This window comes from Podarcis muralis, chromosome 1 (assembly GCF_964188315.1).
Source record: "Podarcis muralis chromosome 1, rPodMur119.hap1.1, whole genome shotgun sequence".
Classification (NCBI taxonomy): domain Eukaryota; kingdom Metazoa; phylum Chordata; class Lepidosauria; order Squamata; family Lacertidae; genus Podarcis; species Podarcis muralis.
This window is the reverse complement of record NC_135655.1, coordinates 45,003,720-45,022,288: the sequence shown is the minus strand read 5'-3', so window position 1 is coordinate 45,022,288 and position 18,569 is coordinate 45,003,720. Positions and strand designations below refer to the sequence as shown.

At 45.1% G+C, this 18,569-nt stretch overlaps 2 protein-coding genes across 6 annotated transcripts in view; one reads left to right on the top strand and one right to left on the bottom strand.

Annotated features, from left to right (window-relative positions):
- Nucleotides 1-1,586: 1,586 nt before the first annotated feature.
- Nucleotides 1,587-5,574, bottom strand: LOC114594448 (uncharacterized). The gene is made up of 2 exons (XM_028724149.2): nucleotides 4,845-5,574; nucleotides 1,587-2,830 (listed from the first exon to the last, which is right to left on the bottom strand). Exons 1-2 carry the CDS (start codon nucleotides 5,302-5,304, stop codon nucleotides 2,178-2,180), a joined length of 1,113 nt encoding a protein of 370 aa, XP_028579982.2. The 5' UTR covers nucleotides 5,305-5,574; the 3' UTR covers nucleotides 1,587-2,177.
- Nucleotides 5,575-5,754: 180 nt separating this feature from the next.
- The window catches only part of CDAN1 (codanin 1), a 30,301-nt gene continuing 17,486 nt past the window's right edge, over nucleotides 5,755-18,569 (top strand). For 2 of the 5 annotated variants that reach the window (XR_003705982.2, XR_003705981.2), the window contains exons 1-9: nucleotides 5,755-6,202; nucleotides 9,174-9,862; nucleotides 11,081-11,302; nucleotides 12,119-12,312; nucleotides 12,796-12,915; nucleotides 14,705-14,783; nucleotides 15,539-15,659; nucleotides 16,481-16,590; nucleotides 18,171-18,260. Coding sequence is in view for 2 of the 5 variants with exons in the window: in XM_077927292.1 (XP_077783418.1) it covers nucleotides 6,107-6,202; nucleotides 9,174-9,862; nucleotides 11,081-11,302; nucleotides 12,119-12,312; nucleotides 12,796-12,915; nucleotides 14,705-14,783; nucleotides 15,539-15,659; nucleotides 16,481-16,590; nucleotides 18,171-18,260 (1,721 nt within the window). In the remaining 3 variants the exon portion in view is untranslated. The remainder of the gene's footprint in view (nucleotides 6,203-9,173; nucleotides 9,863-11,080; nucleotides 11,303-12,118; nucleotides 12,313-12,795; nucleotides 12,916-14,704; nucleotides 14,784-15,538; nucleotides 15,660-16,480; nucleotides 16,591-18,170; nucleotides 18,261-18,569) is intronic. The other 3 variants (XR_013392577.1, XM_077927292.1, XM_028724128.2) reach the window with 2 other exon arrangements.

Genomic DNA, 18,569 nt, shown 5'->3' with positions numbered 1-18,569 from the left:
GATAAAATGTATTATTACAAATATTATTATTATTACAGTAGCAGATAAAACTACTCTGTGCATTCATGGACCTCTGCTCCTCCCTGCAACCAGTATTCCAGTATCTTAAGGGAAATATTGTAAAACAAATGCACACAGGAAGCTATCTTATGTTGTGTCAGATGATTGGTCCATCAAGCTTGCTGAGTGGCAGCAGCTTTCTCACCAAGGTTTCAGGTAGGAATCTTTCCCAGCCTACATGGAAATGCCATGTACAGGCTCTTCCCATAGCTGTCAACTTTCAGATTTGAAAATAAGGGATCAGCAGCCGCAAAAATAAGGGATCAGCAGCCTCACCTGTCCTGGGGACAGTCTACAGGATATCTAACAATCCGGGATAGCAGCAGGAAGCAGCAGGAAACGGCACTGGAATAATAATAAAATAATAATAATAATAATAATAATAATAATAATAATAATAATAATAAAATTTATTATTTGTACCTTGCCCATCTGGCTGGGTTTCCCCAGCCACTCTGGGCGGCTTCCAACAAAGATGAAAAATACACTAAAATGTCACATATTAAAAACTTCCCTGAGATGTCTTCTGAATGTCAGGTAGTTGTTTATCGCTTTGACATCTGATGGGAGGGCGTTCCACAGGGCGGGCGCCACTACCGAGAAGGCCCTCTGCCTGGAATAAGGGAATTTCCCGCAAAAAAAGCGAAGGTTGACAGCTATGGCTCTTCCTCCACTTACAATTTCAAATATATGCAAAGTAAAACAGAATAAGCTGTGGGCTACAGCTCAGCACTACCTCTGGCACAGCCTGGAGGGGAAGTACAGTGGTACCTCGGATTAAGTACTTAATTCATTCCGGAGGTCGGTTCTTAACCTGAAACAGTTCTTAACCTGAAGCACCACTTTAGCTAATGGGGCCTCCTGCTGCCGCCGCACGATTTCTGTTCTCATCTTGAAGCAAAGTTCTTAACCTGAAGCACTATTTCTGGGTTAGCGGAGTGTGTTACCTGAAGCGTATGTAACCCGAGGTACCACTGTATCTGAACTGGGAATGCGAATGTTTTCTTTACAGGCTCAAACCATGCTTTATGATCCCGGGCATACATTAAACTAACCAGTAATCCCAGATCAGAACTAATAAAATAATCCAGTGGAGGGTGTGAGATGGAGGCTTGCTTCTGATCAATCAGGCACTGCTAAATCATTATTTCAAACTACATCCAAAACAGGGGTCCAATAATGTGTTTTGCAGCATCTAAGTACCACACATACCCTCACAGGGAGCAGATTCACTCTGCTGATGAGTATCAAGCACATTCAGCACTCGGATTCTTTCTTTTTTGGAAAATTTTCTTTAATTATGCAACGTAAGGCAGCCTCCCCACGACTGCATGTTGTCAGCAGGGAAGATGCCTTTTGAGGAGCTGGACATGAGCAACGAAGAATGACGAGCAAGGAAAATTTAAAGCACTTTGCTTGTGGCTCAGCACCCACATTCATTCCCAATCCCACAACAGATAAACTCCATGTGCTCCTTACAGTAGTAGTAGTACTATTAGGCAGCTTTTCTTTGTTTTTTAACAAAGTACAATCAAGTACTAAATTCTCACTAATCTGCAGTTAGGTTGGCTAAAAAATAAAAACAGAATGTATGATCCATTCTGTCCCAGATACTAAATTTGCTGCTCCCTTTTCATACTTCTTTGTTTTCAAAGGTCAAATTAATACCAGGAAGATCTAGATGAGTCAAGATTTCCTCTTCCTTCACTGGCAAAGAAAGCAGGGGAGATGCAATGTAAGACGTATCAACCAGCTGCAGAACCTACTGGATAACTACTAATCTTGCAATCCTACGCACTGGGCACTAGTCCTGAGTAGGCCTAGATAGGACTGGGCTCTAAGAGCTGCAGTTATTTTAAAAAAAATTATACCCCACCCTTCCAATGCACTCACATTGCCCAGAGTTGCCGACAACAATTCAAATACAAGCCCATAATAAATCAATGTAAAAACAGTTAGCATTATGCCTCCTACAATGTAAGGTTTCCCCAAGTGGCGGTGGTGGAGCTCTTACAGATTTAGCAGTGTAGACGGCAGCAAGGCAAGCCCGCTCTGTGATGACCATTCTTGAGTGGGGTACAAAACAGCCCCTTCTCAAGTAACATCGTATTCAAGTCTTACACATCTGCAAAACAGAAATAGTAACAGCCATTCGGATGCTCCTTCTTAATGGTTCTGTGGGGGGGCCTGGGGAATTCTGACGGGCCTGGCTCTTGCGACATGGAGCTGGAGCTGCAGCTGCTGCTGCTTCTGCTACTGCTTCCAGCCATTGGTGCTCTGACTCTGTCCTCCACCAGTGGGGACCCAGGGCTCAAGTACCCCGAGGTGGTCTGAGTCGCCACCGTAGCAAAGGTGGTTGGGCCAGCATTGTTTTTCACGTAGACATTTTTAATTGCCACTAAAGTATGTGCTGCCATGCTGAGGCTGTTGTTGAGATCTTGCATGCCTTGCTGCAGCAGCCGGAGATTGTGGTTGATTGTATCAAAGCCAGACTGGATGATGTGGAGCTGGTTCTGCTGGATCTGCAGGAGATCCTCTTCTGTAATTTCACTGGGGTCTATCTGGGGCTGAGTTTTTGTTTTGGCTTTTACTTTTCCACAGGGGCCTCCATTTGGCAACCCCAAAAAAGGGAGTGGCTCCTGGCTAGGAGGAGCTACAGACATGTCCTCTGAACTTTCTTCTGGCTCCACGACTTTGACTACTATTTCTTCTTTTAGATTCATCTTCTCCACACATGGCTGGTGGGATGGGCCTGGATCATCTGTAAAACCTAAAAATAGAGGAGGGGGAGAAAAGAAGTTAGACTTCACTCTCTTTGGGGATTCAGCTTCTGGCTACCAGCCTATCATAACCACATAAAATGTTGCCTAAATTTATGTCTAGACTAAAGAGTTTTTATTGAGTTTTTAGCTTCAGCTGGTGATTAAGATATACATGAAACATGTCTGCTAATTAGGTGACACCTGCCATTGCGATAGCTCTTGCCCCTTGCACCCCCATCTGTGCTGGAGCCCCCTCCCCAATTTTCAACAGCAGTGAGGAAGAAAAGTTGCACAAGGGCTCTGCTCAAGGACTTAAAAACCACTTCTAATAATTTTTTAAGAGACAGTGATATTCAATGGTACCACTAGCTATGTTTTCCCATGTGGCACTTGATCTCATAGCCAATTCCTACAGAAAGCAGCTTTGCCAGCTCTGTGTTTGGTACTTGCTAAGCTGTTTGTGGTGCCGTTCCCAAGAACCTGACAACCAGCAGGCTGCTGGGCACTCTGGAAGCCTTATGCAAGAGATTTTTGCAGGTGGGTGGGACAACCCACCTGTCAATAACTGCCATCATTATGTCAGATGACTGACAGACTGTTCAACCCACCTGTCAAAGTTGGCCCACAGGGCCAAAAAGGTTCCCCATCCCTGAGCTAAATTATACATCATGCCTTAGTCTGTGATTAAGATTGCACCCAGTTATTATTAGACAGTTCCCCACCTTTTAAAAAGAAACATATGTACAATTGTGTCAGAGAAGCAAAACTCTCAATGGGATGAAGAAGCTTGAGCGGAATGCCTTGCTAGCATCATGTAGGAAACAAAGAGTAGGACAACAATTGGTGAGATCATTTCAAATCTGACCTCCCTATGTGTGCTATCCTGAGCAGCTGGGAGGAGAGGTGGGATACAAATGTGGGTTGGTGGGGGGGACGGATGAACAAAAGATGCTCAGCACCTATCCAATACCCCTTGCTGGTCATCACATTGATTAAGTATAAATGACTGACAATCTATAACGGGGAAGGTGGCGAAAAATGCTGCCTCGTTTTGTATACTGCTTCAGGCATTTCAAATTCTGAACTGAAGCTGCAAACTAGACATATTGCATGTAGACATACCCATAGATTGAAGTTCTGAGTACCTAATAGCAAATAACATTTGCAAAAAAGTGAAGAGTATTAGATGACTGTGCTTGGAATGAAAAGTTGGAAAAACAAATAGGCAAGCACCTTAATAGGCCGAAGGTCTATTTTTCATAAGTAATATGCAAATTGCTTTTTTAGTTTCCTAGCCTTTGAAACAATGCAATGTTTATTTCAGCTACAGTGGAGACTGAATTAAAATGGACTTGCTTCCACCTTCTCCTCCAGATTAACATTAAAACACAAGAAGGGTGACTGCAGAGCACATGGTATGCATGCAAAAGGTAAAAAGGGCAATATATAATAAATGCCAAAAAATAGATAAGTTTCAGTCCCCAGCATCTCTGGAGTAGTACTACAAAAGACTCCAGTGTGAAACTTCCGAGACAGAGCACCCCTGCCTGTAAGTGTAGAGGAGACTGAGTTGGATAACTTATGTTCACAAGTGACTCACTAACTTTAGCATATAATTCGCTTGTCCCGTTGTGAAAGCATCCTTCACAACAGAAAGGCCCACTTGTCGACTCTTGGACCCTAAAAACCTATCCTCGGGGCAAGCTTTCTGATACTTTTTATGGCGCAATCCCAGTCAATGGAGAAAGCGGGGATGGGATATGGCGAGCGATCCTGAGCATCTGCAACTGTTCCAAAAGCTGTGAGGACAGAGAAAAGGTACAGCAGAGAAAGGTCTGTAGCGGGGAGAGGACGGGAGCGGTCCTTCGCCCCGCTTCCAGCTTTTGTGGGGTGAGAAGGGCAGCCCATACACGAGGCACCAGCTGTGAGAGAAGGAGCCCCCGATCTGCGCCGGCGGGAAAGGCAGGATCGCAGCAGAGAAAGGGGCTCCCTGCTGCCCGCCTCCCTCTTTTCCCTACTCACCGATCTCCGCCACCGAAGCGGCGGCGGCAGCTCCGGGCAAGTCGAGCGTGTCGATGCCGCCGACGATGGGCAGCGCCTCGCTGGCGGCGGCGGCGGCGGCCATCCCCGGGGCATAGGATCGGAGGTGGTCGGGGGGCGAGATGTCCTCGGCGGCCATGAGGAGGCCGAGCGAGGCCGGGTGCGGGACGGGCCCCTGGGTGACGCGGCAGAGCTTGCTCCGGTCGCGGCGCTTGAGGTCCCGCCAGCGCTTCTTCAGGTCCTCCACCTCGCGCGGGCAGGCGGCCACCGGGTTCACCTTGTGCCGGATCAGCTCCCACACTTTGCGCTTCTGCCCCGGGGAGGCCCGGCCGGGCCCCGCCGCGAACAGCACCTGCTCGTGCTTCAGCACCTGCTCGATCAGCACCTCCGTCTCCGCCTCGTTGAAGTTGGCCTTGCGCCGCTTCGGGGAGTCGTCCGCCATCCTGAGCCAGCGGACCGACCGACCGATCGCCCGCCCGGCGGGAGCCGCTGCGGCCGGAGCGCTGCGCCCGATCGCGCTGCGCCCTCTGCCCGCCGCCGGCTCTAGGCCAAACCCCGGGCCCGACTCGGGAAGCAAATACCGCGCATGAGAGGAAAAGACGCGCAAACCCCCGGCGCAGGCGCCCCGCTTGTTGACACGGGAGGGGAGGGGGGGAGAGGAAGCGCTGCTGGTGCCGCTGCTCTTCGGCGGCGGCTCCTCCTCTCAGCCCGCCCTGCCTACATTTGCGCCAATCCCCGCCCACTAAAGCATTCGCGCCTCCCAATGGGAAGCCTTGCCGGGCGGCGGGCGCTGCTGCCTGAGAGTTCTGAAGCCACGCCCACTTTCCCAGAGACTGGCGGTTCTGAGGGATCCAGGGCAGGGCCGGCGCGCGCGCGCGCGCTTCTTGCTGCCCGGGCGCTTGCTCTAATCCCGCCTTCCCTGGGAGGGAGGGACGGCGGTGGCCGCGAGCGTCCGGGGTGGGGCGCGCGCTGGCTCTCCCTGGCGGCCCCCGCGCCTGGCGTTCTATCAGTGCGCCTCCTCTCTCTTTCCCCACCCATCCTCCACGTGCTGCGCTCTAACCCGGAGTTAGAAGCGAATTAGAACACGCCCCCCGTGTGTGGTGTGGTTTTTTTGCTGCTCCTTTTTTTTAGGGCTTTTTGGCGGCTTTTGGGACGGCGTCGAGGGGTGGCGCCCACGCTCCTTGCGCGCCCGCCCCGGAGGCTCGCCCGCGCGGTAGTGCTAGAGGAGGAGGAGAGAGGTGGGCATGGCGGCTGTTTTGGAGCTGTTGCTGCAGGACGAAGTGGCAGCCAGCGCTGTCGTGCGGTGGCTGAAGGCGAGCCAGAGCCCCTGCGCCGTGGAGGTAAAACGCGCAGCGCCGCCCTTGCTTCACCCAGCCCTCGGTTCGAGCGGGAAGTTTCCGGGGAAACGGAGTTGATGCCGGCCTTCAAAACTCTGCGCTCCCAAAGGGAGGCGGGAGGTTTCCTCCTCTGGCGGGATGCTAAGTGGGAAGCTGCAGCCTTCAGGCCTGCGCTGTGTGAGCTCCAGAAAGGCTCTTGCGGTAGCTCTTCGGGAGCCCAGGTGTATGGATGTGCCCCCCTGAGGCAGCCCTTCCCTAAACCTGCGAGCCCTGCTGTGGACTTGGTGGGACTGAGCTGCTGTGCGCCCTTACGAGTCCTTCCCATATGCAGCTTTAATGATTCAGAAACAAGACCTACGGAATTCTTTGGAAGTTGCAAATAACCGTGCACAGGATTTCAGCCGTAGTCGAAATCACATTGACGCCTCTCTTCTGCACGTGTGTGAACGATTATAATTTTCAAAGCGGTGTGGATGCACAAAATATCGTGGAGGGGGTCTCGTACACAGAAGAGCAGGCTTATACTTCATCGAAAAGTTTCAGTCTTTGGTCTACCTGAAGCACGGTGTTAGATAACCATCTGGGAAACGAGCGATCAGGGTTCAGAGTGCGCACGAAGCTGACTAAAGCAACAGATTCCACATACTATATCCTCCTTCCCTCTAGTATCTTGCATAGGGCTAGGGATTCCTAGGTGATGATTAGCAGGCAGGTTCTGTGTAGATCTACTTAGAAATAAGTTCCTTTTAGTTCATGGGGGCTTCTATCTAAGCATGCATAGGACTGAAGTCTAAATCACTTAATTTTATGTCTGATGAATGCCACAGCCTGTTAGTGTGAAATGGGTCCGTCGTGTCTGAATATATTTTTGTATTTGTTTTCATATGCTAACTTGTGCATACCTGATTCCAAAGTGGTTCTTTTCTGTTTTCTGTGCTCTGCATTCATAATGATGAATTTCAGATCAAAACTTTTTGTGTTACTTGTGAAAATGTTCTCACTCACAACCTTTGGTGTATGGCTGGAAGATGGGAACTAGCCAGTTCTTCTGTCTTGGCTCAATTAAATGAAAAATACACTCCCACTGACAAAGTGAAGATGCTAACTACCATAGTAGTTGATGGGGAAGCTCTAGTTATTGCACCTAATGGTCACATTGTATGATCAAGATAAAAAAAAAACATTGCATGAAAATTGCTAGAATCATGGTTCAGTGGTTGAGTTCAGAGGTAATGCTGTTAGAAAAATGAGCTATAGTGAGTATTGGGTTCATGTGTTCTCACCCCACCTCCTGTTCAGTTGTGAGGAGACTGGAAGCTTATGTTTTCATTGTAGTGCTGTTGTTGTTGTTTAATACATACGAACAAACAAAAACAATACTCCCCAGTATAAAAGGCCGTAGGTCGCTCAATTAGCCAAATAATAATAATAATAATAAATTTTATTTATATCCCGCCCTCCCCAGCCGAAGCTGGGCTCAGGGCGGCTAACAACAATCAAAAATAGTCCGACAGTCTAAAAACATTCGTTATAAAATTAATTAAATCAAATTAAAATCAAATTAATGGCAACCATCAAGCAAAATTCTGTGCAGAATGCCGATTGCCAGAGGAGGGGGTCAGGCTGCGCCCTGACCAAAGGCCTGGTGGAACAGCTCTGTCTTGCAGGCCCTGTGGAAGGATGTCAGATCCTGCAGGGCCCTAGTCTCTTGTGACAGAGCGTTCCACCAGATTGGAGCCGCGGCCGAGAAGGCCCTGGCTCTAGTTGAGGCCAGCCTAACCTCTCTATGGCCTGGGAGAAGTGAAATGTTTTTGCCTGCTGCCTAGGGATATGCTGTGAAGGTGCCAGGCGAGTCTCCTTGGGGAGAGCATTCCACAAGTGGGTAGCCACCACAGAAAAGGCCTGGTCTCATGCTGCCACCCTCCAGACCTTTATTGGAGAAGTCACACAATAATGAGCACAGGGTCTGGGTCAGTTCATATAAGGAGAGTGTTATTCAAACCCTATACAGTTGCAAATCTTTACTATGGTTTGCTGAAACAAATCAGCTTTATAAATTATGCTTTGAAGTTGGCATTTTTTAAACAAAAAGTAGTTGAGATGAACAACTGTTTGTTTAGATTTGCTTGATGTGACAAGATGCAATTAGTCTAAAACGGAAATAAATGTTTCCAAGCTTATTTTTTCAGTCATGCTGGAATGGTAGGTGGGTAAGTTACAAGGGTTCTTGTAATGCTAAATCATGATTCAACATTATGTCTAAATGAGGCCAATATATCTTCTATCACCAGTTCAGCATGGAAGTAATTTTGCTAAGGAACACTAGAGGGCAATGTACCTCCTGCTTAGTGATATTTCTCACTTTGTGCAATGTACTACAACTGTTACTCTAAAATTATCTGATGTGAACTACCAATTTTCCCCCAGTGTGCCAGAGCCAGTACCATATTTGGTCCCTGAAGTGTAGCACCCAGCATGGGCTGTGGTGGAGTCACTGGACTGGCAGCCAATGTTTTGTGGATCAATAGCCACTTTGAGTAGTATGGTACTGCATTAAAGTTGCATTCCTAATCCCACAGCCTAGGGAGTAATCCATTTGATTCATTATTAGGTCTTTTGGGTAAATGTGCTTAGGATCATACTAAAATTTCCAAACTTCAGGGACGAATGTCTATCTTTATATAGCTAAATGACTATATAGAGTCTCTGGCTACAACAATGGTTAAACTTAGTAAGTACAGTAGTATATCATGTGTGAGAAAAAAATAAGTTTCCTGCTTTAATCAATTGTGAAGAATGTTTGCTTCCTGGTTTTATATCCTTTGAATGGAGCTAGTCTTTTCAGATTGGTTTATCGCCTTATTCTTATAAAAATGGCAAAATATTCAGTTACTTTATATCCGCTGTCCCTCTATTTCTTTTTAAATCAAGTTTATATTAACCATGGTTTGTTTTGTTATGTTTGTGTGTGTAGGAAAACCAAGTCCACCCCAAGCTATCCCTCCTGAACTTGCTTCAGAAAGACTTTGTGCCTTTTTTGCTGAATTATTTAAGGGAACAGACTAGTCGGATACTGACCAATGGGCCGCCTACTCCTGCTAAAGCACCAAACTCCAAGCTCCTGGGAAGTTCTTCTAGTTACAGGAATCAAAGGCTGGGGTCTGAAAGGAGGTCTCGTAGCATCACAGGGTCTGGCAGTAGCCGAGGGCAGCTTTTCTTTGATTCAACTCCCATCACCGGCAATCCTGCCTTGGAATCGCATGGATCTTCTGTCATTACGGGATCAAGCTTATTGGGTTCTTTCAGCGAATGCCTAAATACGGATTCTGGCACCAGCACGAGTTTTGGTTCGAGCCCCATTTTTTCTCGCAACGAGAGGCGCTCTGCTCAGAAAATAAGTTTAGGGAGTTTCCTTGTTGCTACCCCAGCGAGGAGGGGCAGAAGAAGAGGCAGCGGTTCTGCAAGTGCCTCTGGCCGGCCAGCGGCACAAGACGCGGGCAGAGGCTTGAACGAAGAAGTAAAAGGTGACAGTCCATCACTGGGTTCATTGAGGCAGAGGAAACAAGGTGAAGTGAGCCCCGTCTCTACAAGTTCCCCACCCGACCAGCTTAACCTAAATGACTTGGAGGAATTCCCGCTCATGTGTCCCGCTGGAATGGCAAAGTAAGTCTCGATGTGAAGCTTTCTCAATTCCCTCTGGTATCTATTGCGAGAGTAGTTTTGCAGCTTACTATTCTGTATCAGTAAATGGGAGGAAGGTACTACTTCTAAAAATGGCCCCTCCCAGAGCAGGAGCAGCTTGCCAGGTGGGCAGAGGGCAGAGCCACAGCAGTAAGCCTCCCGGCAGCAACATTGCTGCTGTTTGCTCTGGGGGAGGAGGTGGCAATGAGCGTGCTGGCACACGAATGGAGCCAATCCTGAGCATCCACTGGTGCACAGGGATGCACAGCCCTGACCTTGCCAAGGCCTCTCTCCTCCCAGTAAGCAGCCGTGACACCCCAGCTGGGAGGCTTTTGATGCCGTTCCACCCCACTGGGTGGCCATTCCTGTCTCAGTGGTTTGCTCTGGAGGGGAGCACTAGCCCAGTGCTCCTCCCTCCCAGCGCTGGGGCCTAGAATGCCCCTTTTCACTCCTTGGCGTCTGTTTGCGAGCCACCTTCCAAATGCCATCGTTTTAAGTCCCGTTCTCCTCCCTTGCCTTGAGATGCTGAAGCTAGCTCTGCTCCAAATAAGCATGCTTAATGTTGATATATGCTTGCTTGATTACTCTTAAGCCTGAACTCTGACCAAGGTATTCTGTGAGATTTTAATACCTTAGACAATATCTAGAGATATTGTGGCTGAAAGATAGCAGCTTGTGGTAGCAACTTCTCTCTTTTTAAGAAACCTGCTGTTGGACAAGGAGCAGAACTATTTCTTAGTAAAACTACATGCTTTATACTTTGATTTCTCACTGCAGACTTCCATTTGCGCTGTCCTCTCTATGCTTTAAAGCTCTGTGTCTGAGTGCTTTTTTTTTTTTTGTCTAGGCGGTTTCCCTGCGAAAACCTGCATTTTACCACTGAATAGGAGCAAACGACAATCTCTGGAGAGCTCCACTGTTGCTTGCTTTGATTCAGCATTAAAACCTGGGTTTTCCTGAGGAAAGTGCTGGAACAAACAAATAAACAAACAAAAAACACTGCTTGGCCACGAAGCTTTAAAGCCTAGACCTATGCCTGGAAATGCAGCACAAAAGGAAGTCTGGATGAGCCCTTGGTTAGTGAATCTAGGACCACACTAGTATGTGTCATCAGCTGGCTTCTGCACAGGTGATTGGAGCAGAGGGATAATATATTGTTGTGTTTTCATCCTCTTGATCCAGTTTTACTTCCTGTTTCAGCAAAGCCAAACCGTCGAGGAGAATCAACCCTACTCCAGTGAGTGCTGAGCGAACCTTCTCCAAGCCCAAGATGTGCTTCACTTCCACTCCTGTTGGCCAGTCTCAAACTTTTCAGTCTCAGTCCGGAACAAGTCCCGAGGCCCTTGTTATATCTCAAGAAGTGACCCTGTCTTCCAGTTCGGGTAGCCTTCAGGAGGAGAGAGAGATGCTGAAGAAGGAACGGTACGTTATGAAATCTGTGATGGGGTGCTTAGTGAAGGGAAGCATCTGTGATGTGAGAAATGTTGATTTACATTGCCTTAGAGAAGTAGAGCTGAATGGCCCATATTGTCTTTTTGTGAACATGCCATATTTTATTATGCTTTCTGTATTGATTTGCTTTTGCACACTGCATAGCTAGGTGGTATAAAGAATGAATGAACAAACAAGTAATATTTCTAGGGGCTGTAATTTCAATACAGTGGTACCTCGGGTTAAGAACTTAATTCGTTCTGGAGGTCCGTTCTTAACCTGAAACGGTTCTTAACCTGAAGCACCACTTTAGCTAATGGGGCCTCCCGCTGCCACCACATGATTTCTGTTCTCATCCTGAAGCAAAGTTCTTAACCCGAGGTACTATTTCTGGGTTAGCGGAGTCTGTAACCAGAAGCGTCTGTAACCTGAAGCATATGTAACCCGAAGTACCACCGTATTAAAAATGGTTGCTTTCTCTGTCACATTCTGCAGCAACATGGTTCACTAGCTCAGAAATCCTATGCTAAAGCCAAACAATGTTCCTAGAATCACATGTCAATATGATTTAATTCTTGATACCCTTCAATCTTACAAGTGCTGTGTTAAGATTAGAATTTGATCCATGGATCTTTAACTGTTTTAACATGCTGCAAATTGCATTTGTGAAACATTTTATGTTTCAATGAAGAAATTGCTTCCTTAATGAATTGGTGAGCGTTTGAAAGAATCCCGCTGGGTACTACAACAGAGTAGGAGTTTTTCAGTCTTCTCTTACCGCTCTTATTTCATACCTTTGAATTGCAGGTCCAAGTTGCTGCATCCCACATCTTCACCAACAGGATTACCTCTGGATTCTGGCATACCAATGAAACCTAATGTCGGTCAGAATGCAAGCCTTCCCTCTGAAAACCAGTGGGTAACCTCTGCCGACGTCAACAAGGTTTCCTGCAGGAAACAGCTGGAACAGCTGGCTCAACTTTATTCATTTTGCATAGCAGGTGAAGAAATGGCAGTGGATGCTTTTCAGTCCATATTGATTTGGGAAGATGCTAAGAATGGCAACCCATAGAAATGTCCTCAAATTAATTTTTTTAGTAGTAATGAAAATTTCAATGAGCCTTGACTTCGCAAATATATCATGGCTTGGATTTTCCTATTGTATGACAAATGGCAATTTTCTGACAAAATTGCCAACACTGATAAATAATTTTAATGTTTTGGGAGTTGTACAAAGGAAAGCAATGAATTCTATATCCTTTTTTAAAAAAAAATCCTATGTATTTAAGCACTTTTTAAAAGCACTTTTTTGCTTACATCCAGATCATGTTTTTTTAGTTGTAGATATTTTTATCTTCCTTTAAAAATGCATCTTATATAATTCAGGTTTTGAAATTAATGTGATTAATCCTATCATTCAGGGTACAAGTACAAATCAAAGGTCCTTTTGCATGTTTTTCTCTGTTCCTTTACTTTCTTTGCAGAAAACCTTGTGCCGAATATCTTCTTGGAGATCTTTTTTGTGTTCCAGCTGCTAACATCCAAGGGAACTTCCTCTTTAGAAGATGGAGAGAATGACCTGAGTTTCAATGGAGAGTATAAAGGTTGGGACTTATATTGGATAAAGATTCTTGGCTACTAACAGAATACAGATTGTACCACCTGCTAAACAGAGTTAGAGGAGGGTATACATTAAATATATTCATTCATTTAATGAACTTTCAATGTAATACAAATCAAAAAATGTAATAGATATTCCACAGAGTACCAGCGGCTCAAAATTAAGGATATAATAATTCAGTCCATCACACATGGATCACTGTATACAGTACTTCATGTATATAAATAAAATAAAATTGTGAGGTTTCCATTTATATCCTTTTTTTTTAATATGGTAAGGTTGCATCTTATGCAGGGATTTGGTTCCAAGGGTTTCCTGTATACGCAGAAACCCGTATACTCAAATCTTTGAAACTGGCCCTTTTCGAGCATCTGGAACCAATGTTTGGAGAGGGCCTTGCCCCACTCTAGCAAAGCAGTGAGCTCTTTTTGCACTGGGTTTCCCCAGTGCTCTGCCTTGCTCCCCAGCAAGGCCGTCTCCTTGTGCCGCCTCCAGAAGCCCCAGGGTGCTTTTTCCAAGTTCCTGCGAGATCTCACAGGAGCGTTCCAAACCTAGTGCACAGAGAGCATAAAAACTGTTTTAGTGCTGGATTTTCCTGGTGCAAAAAGAGAGCTTCAAATATCTCTGCCATGCTTGGGAAGAAAGGCCCTCTATGTGTACTGGCTCTACATTTCACTTGTGGGATTTCAACTACCATATTTGGTCGAATCTAATGCTCACCTTTTTTGGCCAAATTATGTTGTGAAAATTAAGGTGCGCATTAGATTCAGTGGCACATTTACATTCGCCAGCAAATACTTTTTTTGTTTTGTTTCAAGGTTCTGAAAATTTAGGTGTGCATTAGATTCGAGTATATATGTATGGTTAGAATCATGCAGGCTACATGCACATAAGACATTATCATACTGTAATGTCTAGGACTACTTTACCCTTATATTTTGGTATTTATTCTTATGCTTCCAGTACTGAACAAATTTGCCCCATTGTTCTGAAGTATACAATTTTGTAACCCTCTTCCCATATCATCTTAAAATACACAATCATAGACATTTATATACAATGCTATATGGTACTCTGCCACTCATGCAATGTTGGCAGTTCCCTCCCCTCCCCCCTCTCATCTTAATATTCGCACTGCAACTAACATATAAACAATCATGATTGTGCACTTAAGTGGTACTACCCCCCCCCCCCAGGTTACTCTGTAAAACTGCAGGGTCTGTGGATAATTTACATCCAGAAATGTAGTAAAACTACAGTATCTGATCCTGCTACCAGGAATTCTTGATGTCAATGTTTCAAAAAAGAAAGAAAGAAGCTGCTCCTCCCTTGAGATATGTGCATAGACAGTGGAAATCTGTAAGTGTCTTCATGAAAATGTGGATTACGTGTGCGCGCACACACACACACCTGGCAAAGAAAAAACACTCCAAGTTAAGCTTGAGCTTTGAATAAAGAATAATGTACTTTTGACACATTTTATTGTTTGGGGGCAGTCTTTAATTTTATGATACTGCTCCCCCAAACAGGCTGATAAATTGACACAACCTAATTGATGTTTGACGTTCTTCTGGTATTTGAGATGAGTGAGAAGTAATAAAGGTAGGGATTTTGTGATCTGTTGGTGACCAGTGGCTGATCTGCCTGTAGTATTGTTTTTGGTTTTTTTTGGGGGGGGGGGGAGTTATTGCAGAGAACCAGTTCTTCCACCACAGGGATTACTTGCAGCTTTCTGTCTGATGATTTAAATTTTTGTTTTGTTTTGTTTACAGATGCAGTAGAGAGGCAACACTTTCGAAGTGTACACAACTGTGTTTATTTTGCTGTGAAAGTCTTGGATTATCAGTTTCAGTAAGTTGAATGGCTTAGGTTGTTCTCATCAGTGTACATATACTTGCACTTTGAAGTGCTTGGTTTATTGCTATCATAAGTTGGAATATCTTGCATCACATTGCCCACTGTTAACATATCCTTAAGTTTGAAAATTTGGGTTCTGTCATCTATTAATTGACAGATAGTTCCAGTTGAACAGCTGCCCTACTTCTGTAGAAGGGTATTATCTGTTGTGTTTGGAGATGGTGTTTTTGCTTCTAGTGTCATCAAAACTAAAAGAAATCTGAGAACTTCCTTCTCTAATGACATGAGTTTAGTACAGTGGTGCCTCGCAAGACGAAAAGAATCCGTTCCGCGATTCTTTTCGTCTAGCGGTTTTTTCGTCTTGCAAAGCAAGCCCATTAGCGGCTAAGCGATTAGCAGCTTAGCGGCTATTAAAGGCTTAGCGGCTAAGCTGTTAAAAGGCTATTAATGGCTTAGTGACTTTGAAAAGGGGGGGGGAAGCGGGGGGGGGGGGGAAAGGGCGAGACTCGCAAGACATTTTCGTCTTGCGAAATTCGTCTTGCGAAGCGCCTCCGAAACGGAAAACCCTTTCGTCTTGCGGGTTTTTCGTCTTGCGAGGCATTCGTCTTGCGGGGCACCACTGTATATATGTTGGCTTTTATCAACAGGGATTAGAGATTAGGAATCCGGTGGAATAGGCTTTAACTGAAAGATCAAATCTAAATACTATAGTGGAGTGTTCTTCCTCTTTTTGTTGTTTTTCTTGGCAGAATTATATCACATTTAGAGAAAGGAACACTGAAGCTCTTAGCTGAGAATGACAGGATCACATCCTTTTCCCCTGACTTGCATGAGAGGCTTATGGCAGTCTATGAAAACAGCACAGCAAAGGTAAAAACTAAGCATGTTCTAGTAGAACAGTGTGAAATCAAGGTTCTCCCAACAGTTATTGAAACTGTTTTTACTCAGTGTCCTCCTCACTATTATGGTACAGTGGTGCCTCGCAAGACGAAATTAATTTGTTCCGCGAGTTTTTTCGCCTTGCGATTTTTTTCGTCTTGCGAAGCATGGTTTCGGAAAAGTTTTGGAAAAGCTTCAAAAATCACCAAAGTCTTCAAAAACCTCAAAAAAGGCTACCACACTGCATGCTATGAGTTGCTCCTCGAAGTCAAGTCGCAACTGTATTAACGGTTTTAAGAAAAAGGAAACAAACTTGCAAGATGTTTCCATCTTGCGAAGCAAGCCCATAGGGGAAATCGTCTTGCGAAGCAACTCAAAAAACCAAAAACCCTTTCGTCTTGCGAGTTTTCCGTCTTGCGAGGCATTCGTCTTGCGAGGTACCACTGTATCTGCAGTATTCCATCCTCTTCTAGAAACAGATTAGTTTTCTTGGTATATACTATGTAGAAGCTTTCTCTGCAGCTCTAATTAAATGAGGAGTGAAAATACTATATCTAGCACTGTGACCAAAACAAAAAACAGAGTGAGATAATGAGATTGACTTGCATTTGGTGGGTTAGAAAATGTTGATCTATTGCAAACCGGCAAGTTAGTACATGTTACACCATTAAGATCATGGGACTTTTAAGCTGTAGCAACGGACAGAAGGGAGAACAAATTGTAATTCCAACCTCCTTGTTTGTGTCTATGGAGAAAAGTATGTTAAATTAGGAGGAATGTATTACACTTACACATTATTTTGTATTGAACAGGTCTCCCTGTTGCTGCCTTCAAGCATACAGTCAGTTTCCTTTCAGCCAGAAACTGACAATCGGTCTAACTTTTCCAGTGATAAGGCATTTCATGTGTTTAAGAAACAAAGGTATCCTCTGTTTTTTATCATGGGATTTTGTCAAAATGTACAATTTGTCAGTTGTTTTAGTTTATTGAACATGCATCAGAGAATAGAGTAGCTATCAAGACTCTATATCAGTTATCCAAACCCACAGGCCTGGTTTGGATATTTCCTCCCAAGCTTCATAAATTATGTTTTATGAAACCAGGAACAAGTGTCTGGATGTTAATGTCAGCCTTTTGAATAAGCCCACAAAACACATTCATTGGCAGAATTTCTTACTAGCCTGCTAAGAAGCTAGTGGCGTAGAAAAACAGAGTAATAAAAAATAATAAATGCACCTTCTACCAAGTGAACAATATCTGGAGTACTCTGTCTAGCCCACTTGGCTTCCATGCTAGCTGTGGAGGAAGTTGGCCAGTTTACCCACCTGTATGGGATTCCTGGGAAATTGTTAAATGCAAGGCTGATTAATGTAGTTCAGAAATGCAGAAATTAGCAAGACAGGGGTTCCCTGCAGCTGGAGCAAACTCATTTGGCTTTCTCAGGTCAAAAGTAGTAGAAGATATGGCCTCCTCTGCTCTCCCTATGCCCACCTTCTGTTTAAAGTACTTTCCATATAATGTGTTGTTTGAATTTATTTAAATGGAGTTTTCTACTTTCTATTTGTGCCAGTGTGGTGTAGTGGTTAAGAGCGGTAGACTCGTAATCTGGTGAACTGGGTTCGCGTCTCCGCTCCTCCACCTGCAGCTGCTGTGTGACCTTGGGCCAGTCACACTTCTCTGAAGTCTCTCAGCCCCACTCACCTCACAGAGTGTTTGTTGTGGGGGAAGAAGGGAAAGGAGAATGTTAGCTGCTTTGAGACTCCTTCGGGTAGTGATAAAGCGGGATACCAAATCCAAACTCCTCCTCCTCCTCCTCCTCCTCCTCTTCTTCTTCTCCTCCTCCCTCTTCTTCTTCTTCTTCTTCTTCTTCTTCTTCTTCTTCTTCTTCTTCTTCTTCTTCTTCTTCTTTTAAGATAGCAGTTTAAGGCTGCAAGCCTAAACCCACTTGCCTGGGATTAAGCCTCAGTGAACTCAGTGGGACTTACTTCTGAGTAGACATATCTAGGGTTCAGCTGTAGGTGTGCTTGCTAGGTTCTTTGGTCTATTCTTGAACTATTCTTTAACTAGGGGGATATTTGTCAATTGTTGGCTTTGGAATGAAAATGCGTCTTGTAGGAATGGTCAAAGGGACAGATTCAACTAATTTGTTCTGCTAGCAGAAGCCAGTCCTGGTTGCACAAAGGATCCTTTCCTGCCCCCCCTTCTCTCTCTCACCCTCCCCCAAGTGACCTTCCTAAGTCAGCTTGGGAGGGACCCAAGGGACCCCTAGAACAGCAGGCAGGAGCAGGAGAGGGAAGATGGTTCTGTTTGACAAGCAAAAATGCTTGTGCTGACAGAACAGTCAACTTAATGCAACATTGAATTCCACCCAAAGCTTTGTCAGAACTGTGGTGCTTGCTTGTGCATAAGCAGAATATCATGGCCCCATTTTTGTATGCTGATAGCACATCTGATGACTATGATTTTGGATTTTGGAGCTAACTTGTTTGCCTTGCTCAATAGAGATATTTTCTACGAGTTGCTGCGTGAATGGGAAGACAACTGTGAAAAAACAGGCTGGGACTTTGAGAAGTGTCTGGGAGACAGGATCAGGTAGGAATCTTTGGTCCGTAAATTTAACAAGACTTGATAAAGAGTGCTGCTCATTGCTGATGTCTTGTGTGGTCCTCCACTGAGCAGCTGTTCACCATGTTCCATCGGGAGGATTGTTTTTAAAGTGCAGTTTGCAGCAGCTGGAAATTGCCTCTGGTGGTATACTTGGTTCAGTATTATGGATTAGATCCAGTGGTACGCTGGGACACCTTGCAAAACTGACTTGCATTTGGCCCTAAGACCATGTCACCACTGTTACCAAATAAATTTGCGGTCATTACTTTGGGCAAAAGAAAACCTCAATTTAAA

Bases quoted from the DNA above. Each gene is read 5' to 3' on its own strand.
- LOC114594448 (XM_028724149.2), bottom strand. From the start codon at position 5,304: ATGGCGGACGACTCCCCGAAGCGGCGCAAGGCCAACTTCAACGAGGCG. The intron at 2,831-4,844 runs GTGAGTAGGGAA...CTCTATTTTTAG, and splicing joins CGCTTCGGTGGCGGAGATCG to GTTTTACAGATGATCCAGGC.